The following is a 12692-nucleotide window of genomic DNA, read 5'->3' as shown; positions in this document are numbered from 1 at the left end:
ACCAGAAGGATCTTAGAAATTATATTTGTATGCACACCAAAACACATTTATAAAACAGATACCTATTTATGGCCTGTGAAGAAAGAACTTACCTAGCTGTTCAGTTTGAAGACTTAAAAGAAAACACATTTGAAGAAAACCTCTAGAATTCTCTCAGTTTAAAAACTGGTGGTTTGTGATTCATGAGTAAAATAAAGTCTGTCGTTACTTATATTATAAAACATAAAGTACAGATTGACATACTACTGTGCTGTGTGTTTTAAAACATACATGGCGAGTGTGTAGCTAAATAAGAACTACAACTACCACAAGGATGTCAGTTTATGAAGCACTCTTCAAACCCAATAATTACCTTCCCAGTTAGTCTACAGATTGACTCCGTGTCTGAGCAACTCTATTATGAGAAAGTGACAAAGACTTATGTCTGTGCTTAATGAATGTCAGCCTTTGCTTTGCAGGAATTGTGTATATCTTTAATAAACACTGACTGAGCATTGCTGTGATAGCTTATTACAGATTTTTGGCTTTCAAAATTAAGACGTTTCGTGTTTGCATGAATGCATTTGAATCCTCGAATTAATCAACTGGAATATTTACTAAAAATCTCACAGGGTACGCGTTTGTGGGGGGGAAACTACACTTCCCATAATGCCATTCGATGGTCTTATTTCCGGTCCTGCGCGGTTTCTGGAGCGGATTGGAACCCGGAGTCAGGATTCACTGAATGTGTAGACGTTTGGGAAACAGGTAACGACTTTATGCTAAACTTGTGAGGCGTTTATATGCAAACGTATTGAACGAAATGCCCGACTGCTCCTCATTCACAGATGCAGTAGCAATGAAAAGTGTTAGCGAAGCCAGTTCCTCGAGCTTTGCGCTTTCAAACGCTCTGGCTCCAGATGAGCGCTGCGTCTCCATTCCATCCGCCATGCCGATTGTTCTTTGTTACATTTGCATTGCTGAAAAAGAGCGAGCGCAGTCTGAGATCGGAGTTAAAACCCGGCTACAGTTTGAAATCTTCCCAAATCACGGATTCTGTCCGTATTTTAGTATTTTCCTGGCTGCTAACAGGCGTTTCATGCGCGGACTGCTACCTGTTCTGCGCAAGGGGCAAGGAACTCGACCGGAAGTTGAAGTCGGGTGGGGGCTGCCATCTTTTAGCAGAACTTCACTTGCGTTAGCATTCCCATTGACTCCCATTCATTTTGGCGTCACTTTGACAGCGAATAACTTTACATCTGAGGCGTTTAAAGACTCTGTTTTCCATTATTTATTTCTAAAGATACACGACAATGTATAAAGTGCTCCATTACCTTCTATGTTACATTATGGCCCCGTATAAACAGTTTTTGTAAAAAATAGGCTAACGATTGCGTCATAACCACTCGGCTCTCTGTCGCATTACCGTACAGACAGGAGGAGAAGCTCGCAGGCAATTAACTAAATATGGCGTACTGGCGTTACATTTTAAAATACTATACAAAATAATTCATCAGAATACTTACTCCTGCTCACTCACGACAAAGAACTCCCCGCTCAAGCTCGCCGTCTCTGCAAGATTAACGATGGCAGTTTTCACGCACAGCCACTTAGAAGATTTACATCTGGCAGACAGGTTGCTGACGTCGTCAAGCTTCGTTTGAGTCTGCGCGTCAGAAACGGAAGTGCTAAAAAACGCTAAAACTGGGCTTCATTTAGCTCAATTGAGTTCCAATGGGGTCGCTGTGTCCATTTCTTTTACTGTCTATGGTTCTGCGTTGCTAAAGAGCGTAATTTGTTACTTTTGTTGATCTTCGGAGCATCAACAAAATATGTTGGGCTCTGCTGACTGACAGCAATGCAATGAATACAAAGTTATGATGGGGAGCTGAATTTATGTGTTATTACTGCATGTTTGCATTAAGACCTTAAAGACTTACAATTTTATAACGTATACTGATGATATAATCTTCTCTTTACTCTTCTCTTACTGGACATCTGCATATTAGTCCATATTTATGTAATTATATTCAAAGATACATAAAAAAAGAAAATAAATGTCATACCAAAAATGACTTCAATAAACCTTATATGGTGTAATTTTAATACTGAAAGTAAAAATGTTTATGTTGTGCAATGGTAAAAATGTTTTAAAAGTCTTGTTCCTTTAGACATAAATGTTAGCATAAGTTGTTTGACGTAGTCTTTTATTATTTCTATATGTATTTAAGAAGTAATTTATTAATTACTGAATGGGTTTTTTTTTTTAAGTCACAAGATAGTCAATCCAAATTTTTCTAGAAAATGGTTTATCATGTGTTATTTCTGTGTCTTTGTTATTTAAATATGTAATGTTTTACAGTAATGTAATTATTGTATTAATCTACATTTAATGGTTAATGTATACAAAAAATATTAAATGGTTTTCTGTAATTAGCAAAAGATTCATAAGGACATCATAACACAAATTAATGAAATGATAAAGTTGTCACAGGTGTTAAAACTAATGTACATATTTTATGCATCATCTCTAGGGTGTAAGAATGGCAGCGCAGACACCAGATGAGTTTATTTGTAAGTATGCAACTATAATCTCACATGTGTTTATGAATATGCATGCAGCATTATAGTAATAGTGCCATATCCAATTCAAGTTTTATATGTATAGCACTTTTTACGATACAAATCGTTGGAAAGCAGCTTTACAGAAAATTTTAAGTTTCTAAATTATATTTAGGAGTAGGTTATAAATTGTGACTATGGCAGGAATGTACAGTAAGAATCATGCAATATGTTACAAAATACACGTAATCAAACAGACGGTGGATACTATTTACTGCAATGATTATATTTTGCGATTAACTCTACGATGGCAATTAAACGTTGCGATTAAGCCAAATTTGGTAGTATTATGTTGTTCCAGGGTTATCATCATCTGAGGTCTTCTGTGGGTGGGCATCATCTCTTCTCAGGTGTTTAGTCATCTCAGATCTTCATAAGGGTTGGATCCAGACTGAAGCTTGTGTAATTCCTAGTTGCCTTGGGATGCAAGTCCCATGGCAGAAACAGAGAGGCAAATAGAGACTAAATTAGCGTAGCTACTGTTCCAACCAAGCAAATATGATGTGTTCAACCCAAGCAAAAGAATGATAATATTGTATCCTTATTGCCACTGTGAGGGTTTTTTTTTTGCGGTGTCCTTGTCTTATGTGCATGTGACTGTTCTTCCTGCAGGGTGTGAGGACTGCGGGCAGTACCATGACTCTGAGTGTCCTGAGCTGGGGCCTGTCATCACGGTGAAGGACTCATTTGTTCTGAGTCGAGCACGGTGAGCGGACATGAGTGGCTTTTGGCCAGATACCATCAGAGAGGCTCTTGGCACTCCTTGAGCAGACTGACCGCAATTAGATGACCATATGTGCCAGATATTCACTCTGTCTTGTGTTTATTACAAGTGTTTTATTATGACAAATACAGTATATAAAGTAAGTTTTTATTGTAATATTGTGAAATATTATTGATATTGATTATTTAAAATAACTGTTTTCTGTTTTTTAAAATGTATTTTATTCCTATATATTACATTATTATACATTTTTTCAGCATTATTCCAGTCTTCAGTGTCACATGATCCTTTAGAAATCATCAACATTTTTTTTTACATTTTAAAAAGTTGTGCTGCTTAATATTTTTGCGGGAACCATGAAACTTTTTTCATTTTTTCAGGATTTTTTTTTGAAAGGAACAGTATTTATTTAAAATAGAATATCTTTGTAACAGAATATACATTTTTGTTGTCACTTTTGGTCAATTTAATGCTTCCTCGCTGAATAAGAGTTTTTTTTTTATAGATATATATTAGATATTAACTTAATATTATATATTAACTTTTAATTAGAAATTTTAACATCATCATTGTCCATGTTCCAGGTCGTCTTTACCAGACAGTTTGGAGATCAGGTCAGCTGAGGAGGGCAAAGAAGGTGTATTTGTAATAAGTCGGCTGGTTAAGAGGACTCGTTTTGGCCCGTTTGAGGCCAAGAGGGTTCCAAGCCTTCAAATTGAGGGGGCATTTCCTTTAAAGGTAAACAACAGACCGTCAATATGTCACTTGTATCCAAATGGGCCTATAATTGATGTTTTCTCCATCGTTTATCTTAGATATTTCAAAAGGATGGCTCAGTGGTGTGCTTTGACACGTCCAATGAAGACGACTGTAACTGGATGATGTTGGTTCGGCCCGCCACAGACCACAAACACCAGAATCTGACGGCATACCAGCAAGATGATGATGTTTACTTCAATACATCACAGGTGAATTGATGCCTCACTTCTGTGCAATTCATAGCACTGTGATTATATAGTGAGGACAGTTACAGATAAATAATACACAGCTTAGTTTAATGTCAGGCTGTTATTAAATTTCAAATGCTCATTTACTTTGGTTATTCTCATTTGCTCCATCTCAGGATGTCCTGCCAGGAACAGAGCTTCGAGTCTGGTATGGAGCTTTTTATGCCAAAAAAATGGATCGGCTTATTCTTAGGCCACCTGTACTTCCACCTCCACCAGGTATGTGTGCTTTAAAGTCTGTACAATGTGAAGTATAGCTCTGTTGGATGACGTTATTCATCCTTTGTGTCTTTAGAAATGGTGTCCAACAAACCTGGAGTCCCTCTGACAAAGGGGCCAACAACATGGACCCTTCCTGTCCCGGACCAGCTCCTTTGCCAAACCCCCGCGGCTGCTGTAGACCCATCTGTCCAGGAGGTTACAGAGGCGGTATCCCAAAACAACACAGCCAACATTGCCCCCGCCCCACCAGAGCCAACCAGAAAACAAGGCAGGCCACGGCGAACAAAAACACAGAAACCTGGAACAGCTGATTCTAGTCAAGGTGTGGTGGGAATTTTAGGGGTATGACTTACAAAGTAGCATTTTTCTGAAAAGTAACACTTGAAAAGTTGTTTGAATGAGGTTTATTTTTCCACCTCCCATCTAGTAGAAGCCTCTGTTCCTACATCAGGTGAGCGGACGCTCACTACTGTGGCTCCTGATGTTCCCCTGTCTGTACTGGATGTCCAAGAGGTGGTTGCCGGAGATGGCCCTCCACTCAAAACATCTCGGATGACACGCTCCCCCATCTCCACTGGGAAGTAAGGAGACCCTTTACAATTCCTTTATGTTTTAAAGCACATTCCCTGCTGTTTACATTTGGGGTTATTTCCTTTTTTGTTAAGAAATTCAGCAGGGATTCATTAAAATGATCAAAAGTGACAGCAAAGACATTTATACATTTACTTTTGACTCACTATTCTTTAAGAAAAAATCCTGGGGAAAAAATATCACAGTTTCCACAAATTTATTAAGCAGCACAACTGTTTTCAACATTGATAATAATAATAAAATGTTTCTAGAGCACCAAATCAGCATAGAATTATTTATTTTTTATCAAATAAATGCCAAAAATATTAATAAAATAAATTAAATAAATCAAGCTTTTGACCAATAGTGCAGTTTCACTCATTGATTGATTCTGTATCCTATTTGTCTGTTAGACCTGGTATGAGGAAGCGATCTCTGCGGCAGGGAGGCGATCACAAAAGAGTTTACCAGTGCTGCCTCTGCAGTAAGGTGTTTCAGAACAGCAGCAACCTCAACCGACACATCCGATCCCACGGTAACTCTCCCAGCATCCTGAGAAATGAGCTTATTAGAGGTGCAATATGCTTCATTATTAATCTAAACGGTTTGCTTCATTTACAGGTGATAAATGTTTTAAGTGTGATGAGTGTGACAAGATGTTCAGTCGAAAAGAGAGTCTTAAACAGCATATATCATACAAACACAGCAAGAATGAGGTATGGCACATTTTTAGCCAATAACGTTTTCTTTACTGATTTAATAAAAGAGCGAATTTAACGATGGCTAGATGCATTCATTTTAACATGAATCTGCGTTTTTGTATTTCTTAGCCTGACATAGAGTATAGATACAAGTGTTCAACCTGTGACAAATCCTTCCGGGTGGAAAATGCCTTAAGATTTCATAACTGCAGGACAGGTAAAGAAGACATTTCATTTTGATGATATCCATTAAATCACTTTAGCAAAGGATTGCAAACTATTCATACATATTTGTGTGCAAATATTCAATAATTATTATATTTTATGAAATGGCATATTTCATTTTTGGAATTATTTATCAGTTTACTTTTTTTTTTAGGGCTGTCGATTTAATTATCTGATTAAGAACAGACATGACTAATTAACAACTGTGTTATGTATTTAATTAAATGAACAGATCCTAATCATTTTACAATTCAGTCGTCGTGGCTTGAGTTCTATTTTCTAAATGTTTTGTAGAAATGAATGAAAATGTATTTAACAGCATGCATATGTTCTCCTCCTATTGCAGATGACAAAACGTTCCAGTGTGAAATATGCTCGAGGTTTTTCTCCACTAACAGTAATTTGTCCAAGCACAAAAAGAAACATGGCGAGAAACTCTACGCGTGTGAAATCTGCAATAAGATGTTCTACCGCAAAGATGTCATGCAAGACCACCAGAGGCGGCATGTCGTTGGTACGGTTTTGAGATTGCTGCTTCGAATGTAATTCTTCAAATAAGCCGAGCAAAGACTCCATGCATATTTCAAATATCAATGAAGTATTTTTAAAAGTGTAAAGTGGCAGATCGTGTCTGAAGTTGATCTAATCAGTAAATAAGCACAAGCACTAAACAGATGGTTCTTGTACATCTGTTCTCTGTTCCTAGGCCTCATTAACTTTCTTTGCCCTTCGCTTTAAGCAGAGATCATCAACCATTATGTCGCTTCCTCTGTGTGTGCACTAATGGCTTCCACCACCCATTGCTTTTCCACAGGCCAGAAGAACATGAAACGAGAGGAGCTTGAAGCGAATGGTGATGAGGGAAGCAAATACAGGAAGGAGCCTTCGGCGTGCCCCATTTGTGGAAAGGTGGATTTCCTACATCAGTTACATCAAATATGTCAAGATCAGTTCTGTGCAAAACGGGAATTAAAAACAAACCTTTTATTCAAGGTGTTTTCCTGTCGGAGTAACATGAACAAACACTTACTAACCCATGGGGACAAGAAATACACCTGTGAGATCTGTGGCCGCAAATTCTTCCGTGTGGATGTGCTGAGAGATCACATTCATGTACACTTTAAGGTGAGGAATTTTTCATTATCTGGTAATTGGTGAGTTGTCTGAAGGACTAGTCGGCTGGAAGGAAATGCTGAATCAATAGGATCCACCACTGTCTATTAAAAGCATTTTTGTTTAGGGGCATTTTCATGCTTAAATGGAAATTAAATTGTTGATTAATTTGTGTTGTTGTACAATAATTGAATGCATATTTCTTTCAGGACATCGCCTTAATGGACGAGCAGGAGAGAGAGGACTTCATTAAGAAGATTGGCATCTCTATGGAGGAGAGTGACGATAGCTCTGATGAGGAAGATGAGAAGAACGATCCTGAACATCACAAATACAGCTGCAAGAAATGTCAGGTAAACTGTCATTAGTGATTAAATATTGTCTTCTTCACATCTTAAAATTTACAGCCTTTTTAACATTAATGTCTAATATTTATTTGCTCAGATTTAAAAAAAAAAGGTTTTAATTAATTTAAATTAATTTTTTTAATTAATAACCAAGATTTAATTAGTTGTTAAAAATTAAATGAATATGTATATTGCGAGAATTAAAAAACTAAACCAAATTTAGATTAAAAAAAATATTAAGTGTGTTTTGCTATTTATTCGTTTTCATTAATATGCACCACTATATATGAACAGCCATATTTACCGACATTTATCGCCACATTAGCATTTATTAAATGTGTAAATGTACAAAAATTCCATGAAAATATTTTTACTATTGCCATTAATTGAAATTCAACTGCTTCCAAAAACATTTAATGGCTAAATAAAAAAACCTATTAAAATCAGTGTGATGTTCATAATGTTGTTTAATTTGATAATCATTTATTTTCAGAATATTATAAACTTTCTCCCACTTTTCATCAACTTTCTCAAGGTGACATTCGCCAAGGGTCGTGACTACTTGAAACACATAATGGACATGCATAAGGAAAAGGGGTACAACTGCACCATGTGTAACCGCCGTTTTGCTCTGAAGGCCACTTACAACGCTCACCTGGTCATCCACCGAGACCACCTCCCTGATCCTGCAGTGCAGAAGTAAGACACAGCGTTTACGCACAGATGGTAACTTCATAAGGTTCCTTTTTTTTTTCAACAGAATTCAATTCCACTACTTTCTTTGCAGATATATTCATCCGTGTGACATGTGCGGACGGATTTTTAACAGCATCGGCAACCTGGACAGGCACAAAATCATCCACACAGGTGAATCTGGAATTACCAATAGATTATATAACATACAGATAAACAAGGCTTCATAAATGCTAAAACCACTTCACCGCAGGAGTGAAGAGCCATGGCTGTGATCAGTGTGGAAAGTCTTTCGCCAGGAAAGACATGCTAAAGGAACATCTAAGAGTCCATGACAACGTCAGAGACTTCCTGTGTGCAGAATGTGGGAAAGGTATGAACACTTATCCCTCTCTATCCCATAATACATCTTGCATGATAATGCGAGACGCTGTGGTTTAACCTTAAAGTGATTCCAGAGGCAGTGCATGTATGGGATGAGTCCATACATTTGTCTGTGTTTTCCAGGCATGAAGACAAAACATGCTCTACGGCATCATATGAAGCTGCACAAGGGAATTAAAGAATACGAATGCAAAGAGTGTAACCGCAAATTTGCCCAGAAAGTTAACATGCTGAAGCATTACAAAAGACACACGGGTGAGCAACATTCTAGACATGTACTGTAATGTTGCATATGATATGTACTGCAAAACAAGATTCAAAATATAATCACGTATTCCTTCAGGCACAAAGGACTTCATGTGTGAACTGTGCGGGAAGACGTTTAGTGAGAGGAACACAATGGAGACGCACAAGCTTATTCATACAGGTACTGTTCACTGAAATATTATAGAGTTTGGTTAGTTGCAGAAAAACATTCAGATGTTTACTCTCATCTGTTTCTCTTTTGTAGTTGGAAAGACGTTTTCTTGCGCCGTCTGTGACAAGAAGTATGTGACGCAGTATATGCTGCAGAAACACATGCAGCTGACCCATGAGAAGGTGGAGGCTCAGAGCTGCCACCTGTGTGGCACCAAAGTCTCCACACGCGCCTCCATGAACCGCCACATGCGCCGCAAACACCCCGAGGTGAGACACTACTACACGCCTCAAGGTTAATGACATTAGTGATCAAAATTGATATTGTCAATGATTATTACGGTAAGAATGATGAACGGAGTGATGATTATTCAGTTACTTGAATTAAAAAACTGGTATGTATGACGAGAAAAAATTCATGACAAGATATTTACAATGATATAGAAGAGGAAAAGTAAATTTGGATAAAACGTCTGCTAAATGTATAAACAGAAATGTAAAAAAAAGTAATTCAACCATCATTCATTTTGTACTGATAAATCTTGTTATGCATTTAAAACATTTTAAACATTATTTAGTGAATTCTACACATTTAAATAAATTGATTTTTAAAATATCAATTTGTAAAATATGTATCTATAAGTTTGCATCAAATAAATAATGTATTTGTTGAATAAATTAAGTGCTGTCTTAGTAAAATAAAACTGTCTTTACTGTCATACTGTTATATGCAAATATAAAATAGTTATTTTAAATTGTAATAATATTTTACAATATTATTATTTTTACTGTATTTTACTGTAAATTACATACTATTTTAGTCAATAACATAGACTAATTAATAAAAAAAATAAAAGCTTATGAAATGACAAAATACAGACCTTAAAGAACATTTTCATTTCACCTTGTTACCCATATCTTTAAGATTTTTGAGTTTATGGAAATCTAAGAAGTTTAAGTTTCATGTGATCGCAGCAGATTGCGGCAGTACGACTGAGTGACTTTGATCTTCAAGAACCCTCAACAGTCGACGCCTCCACCATCAGTATTTCACAGGTTTGTCTTTAAACAGCCTGCATTGCGTGATGATAGACAGAGAATGGAAATTAACAGAGATAATTTGTTGCACGAGAAACATTTAAAAGTGTTTTTCCTGATTTGGTTTCTGTTTGTCATTCTCGCTGGTGTTCAGCCCTCTCTGACTCTGGAGAAAGGCTCTCTCACTGCAGAAAAAGTCTCCAGGAACTCCAATCACTCCAAGAAGAGGGCAAAACACCTGCCTCATGAGCCTGAGCTGTCCGATTCAGACGAGTACGATGACTTCACCAGCAAACCCACGGAGTTCTCCACCACTGTGGGAGATGAAACCAACTCTGCCGTGCAGAGCATTCAACAGGTTTGTTCTATCAGAAACGCCAAGTCAACATGAAATAAGAATCAACACTCTTTATTTTGTTAATGCAAACTGCTGGCCTTATTGAGCCTGATTCTGTTCAAAATGTAATTAAAATTCTATACTGTGGGTCTAAAGTTAATTCATGTTTTAGTTAAAGCTGCAACTTTTTTGTGTTGAAAATGTACATTTACATAAGCGAGTATACCATGAATCCATTTTCCAAACCATGTTTTTGGCTTGTCCTGAATCACTACGGTACACCTCTGATAAGTGTTTGTATTTGGACTGTTTTAGACTGGTTCGGGTAGGTACTGCTGCAGAGTAGCCTAGTGCCTGCATGATTCGTGAAAGACATAAACAGAGAAAAGTAGCTCCGGCTACAGTGTTCTTCTGCAAAAAGCACGGAGTTCTGTTTATTAACCACTAGAGCATCGAAAGTTAAGGACTACAGCTTTAACTATAAGTTGTTATATTATTTAAATATAACATTTAGTAAATAAAAAATTAAACCCTAAAATATTTTTTTTAAATGCTACATGTGAATTTGGGTATCATAACATAATGTACAGTATATAAAATGTATATTAATTTTAAGATGTGCTGAGATTACATTTAACAGTGTTATTAAATCGACTTCAATCAGTTTAAAAGTGAACCCCATTCAATTCCATAATGTACATTCCTGGTAACATTGAGAATGATTCTTTTAACAATTCAATTAACGATATGAAAATTCTGATGATAAACTTATAACTATTTTCATGTAATGGCTGAAACTGATGATCGGCAGATAATATTATTTTTTTTTGCTCCAAGTTAAAAATGAAACACCAAAAACTTCATCATAACTTATTAATATATGGTTTTAAAAAAAGGATATATATTTTTAGATTTACTAAAGATTACATTTAACATTTCAGTTTATTACAGTAATACATAAATATCTAATATCAATCAATATTTGTAGTGTTTCCCTAGATCAAATCAATTCCTGAGAGATAAAAAAAAAAAAAATTAATGATCAAATATTTTGTTTCTCTTTGCTTAAAGCAAAGGAGGTTGTGAAATCCAGTTCATGACTTTTAATACAACTTTGATTTTAAGTGTTGTTTCATGTGATTATATTGAATGATCTCCTCTGTCCAATGTACACACACAGGTGGTAGTGCTGGCCGACCCCAGCGCCCCTCCAGCCCCCTCCAGCTCGGTCAGTTTGACCAACATCACCGTGACCCCCATTACCTCACCCGCTTCTGCACAGTTCAGCAACCTGCAGCCCGTCGCTGTCAGCCACCTCGCTCCAACCGATCGCCCCATCACCCTGGACAGCTCCATCCTCACTGTGACATTCGATGCTGTCAGTGGTTCGGCAATGCTGCACAACCGGCCGGCGGATCTCCAGTCAGAGGCGGTGGGATCCACGGGGGCCGCAGCTCCACAATCGGTTGCACATTTCATCAACCTCACTACCTTCGTCAACCCGATCTCCCACCAGCTGGAGCAGCCGGCTCTAACCTGGAGGCCTGTCGCATCGACCGACGGAGCTCATGCAAGCACCATAGATGAAACCCAGACAGACACTCAGGCTCCCCCAGAACAGCCACAATCACTGCCAGAACAAAGGCACCAGATTCAGCCGCAGGTCACGGGACCTCCCCAACAACAGACCGCCACAGCAACACAGATGTTCAGCTACTGAGAAATTAGATATATTATATAATTTATAGCTAAGATCCAATTTTGGAAGTTGGTTAAGAGTTAGGACCAATATGATGAAAGGTTTTGTTAATAATTGAGCACTTCTCGTTGTTGAAAGTCTGACTGTGACTATAAGGGCAGTGCAAGTCTTTTGTTTGAATGTATTAAACAGTTTCAACAAATTATGAAGATCCTGAAGGTGATTATCTTATTTTATTTTATTTTTTAATAAATGCATGAAATGTCCGATTATGATTTAAGAGGAAGCGGGGACTTTAGTTTTTTTTAAATAGTAACTCAGATTATATTTGTTGTATGATGCCATGCTGTAGCACCTGTGGATTGATGATGTCAAAAAGAATGAATCGATATAAATGTCATACGTGGATAGATTGTATTGTAAGTGCTAACTGGAAATTTTTGCTATTTTTTTGTTTCCTTTTAAAAAACAAATGGGTTGGCCTTCTAATAAATGCATGCATGGGCTCGTCTCGGAGGTGTATTTTTTTTGTTGTTGAATTTGTATTAATGTAAATTAATTGTACGCCCTCTAAATGGTTTAGCTCCTGCATACCTAACTAGCCTACCAACGCT

General features: G+C 37.2%; 1 protein-coding gene across 4 annotated transcripts; it reads left to right on the top strand.

Annotated features, from left to right (window-relative positions):
• Positions 1 to 646: 646 nt before the first annotated feature.
• LOC113109960 (PR domain zinc finger protein 15-like) lies at positions 647 to 12589 on the top strand. Of its 4 annotated transcripts, none has more exons than XM_026273887.1 (24): positions 647 to 747; positions 2514 to 2553; positions 3214 to 3307; positions 3910 to 4063; positions 4141 to 4293; positions 4449 to 4551; positions 4628 to 4876; positions 4985 to 5135; positions 5538 to 5659; positions 5746 to 5840; positions 5955 to 6042; positions 6397 to 6564; positions 6865 to 6959; positions 7044 to 7175; positions 7373 to 7516; positions 8046 to 8209; positions 8298 to 8377; positions 8457 to 8576; positions 8711 to 8842; positions 8931 to 9014; positions 9099 to 9274; positions 9980 to 10060; positions 10197 to 10400; positions 11560 to 12589. In XM_026273887.1, exons 2-24 carry the CDS (start codon positions 2523 to 2525, stop codon positions 12097 to 12099), a joined length of 3360 nt encoding a protein of 1119 aa, XP_026129672.1. In that variant the 5' UTR covers positions 647 to 747; positions 2514 to 2522; the 3' UTR covers positions 12100 to 12589. The 4 variants fall into 4 exon arrangements, with proteins under 4 accessions (XP_026129672.1, XP_026129671.1, XP_026129670.1 ...); XM_026273886.1 differs by having other exon boundaries at positions 4982 to 5135; positions 9983 to 10060; XM_026273885.1 differs by having other exon boundaries at positions 4982 to 5135.
• The last annotated feature ends 103 nt before the right edge of the window (positions 12590 to 12692 follow it).

This window comes from Carassius auratus, chromosome 10 (assembly GCF_003368295.1).
Source record: "Carassius auratus strain Wakin chromosome 10, ASM336829v1, whole genome shotgun sequence".
Classification (NCBI taxonomy): Eukaryota; Metazoa; Chordata; class Actinopteri; order Cypriniformes; family Cyprinidae; genus Carassius; species Carassius auratus.
This window is presented reverse-complemented; position numbering and strand designations above follow the sequence as displayed.

Excerpts from the sequence above, each read along its gene's own strand:
- LOC113109960 (XM_026273885.1), top strand. The coding sequence starts at position 2,523 with ATGGCAGCGCAGACACCAGATGAGTTTATTT. Across the intron at positions 4,064-4,140 it reads AGGGGGCATTTCCTTTAAAG|ATATTTCAAAAGGATGGCTC; the intron begins GTAAACAACAGA and ends CGTTTATCTTAG. Across the intron at positions 5,841-5,954 it reads ACAAACACAGCAAGAATGAG|CCTGACATAGAGTATAGATA; the intron begins GTATGGCACATT and ends TGTATTTCTTAG.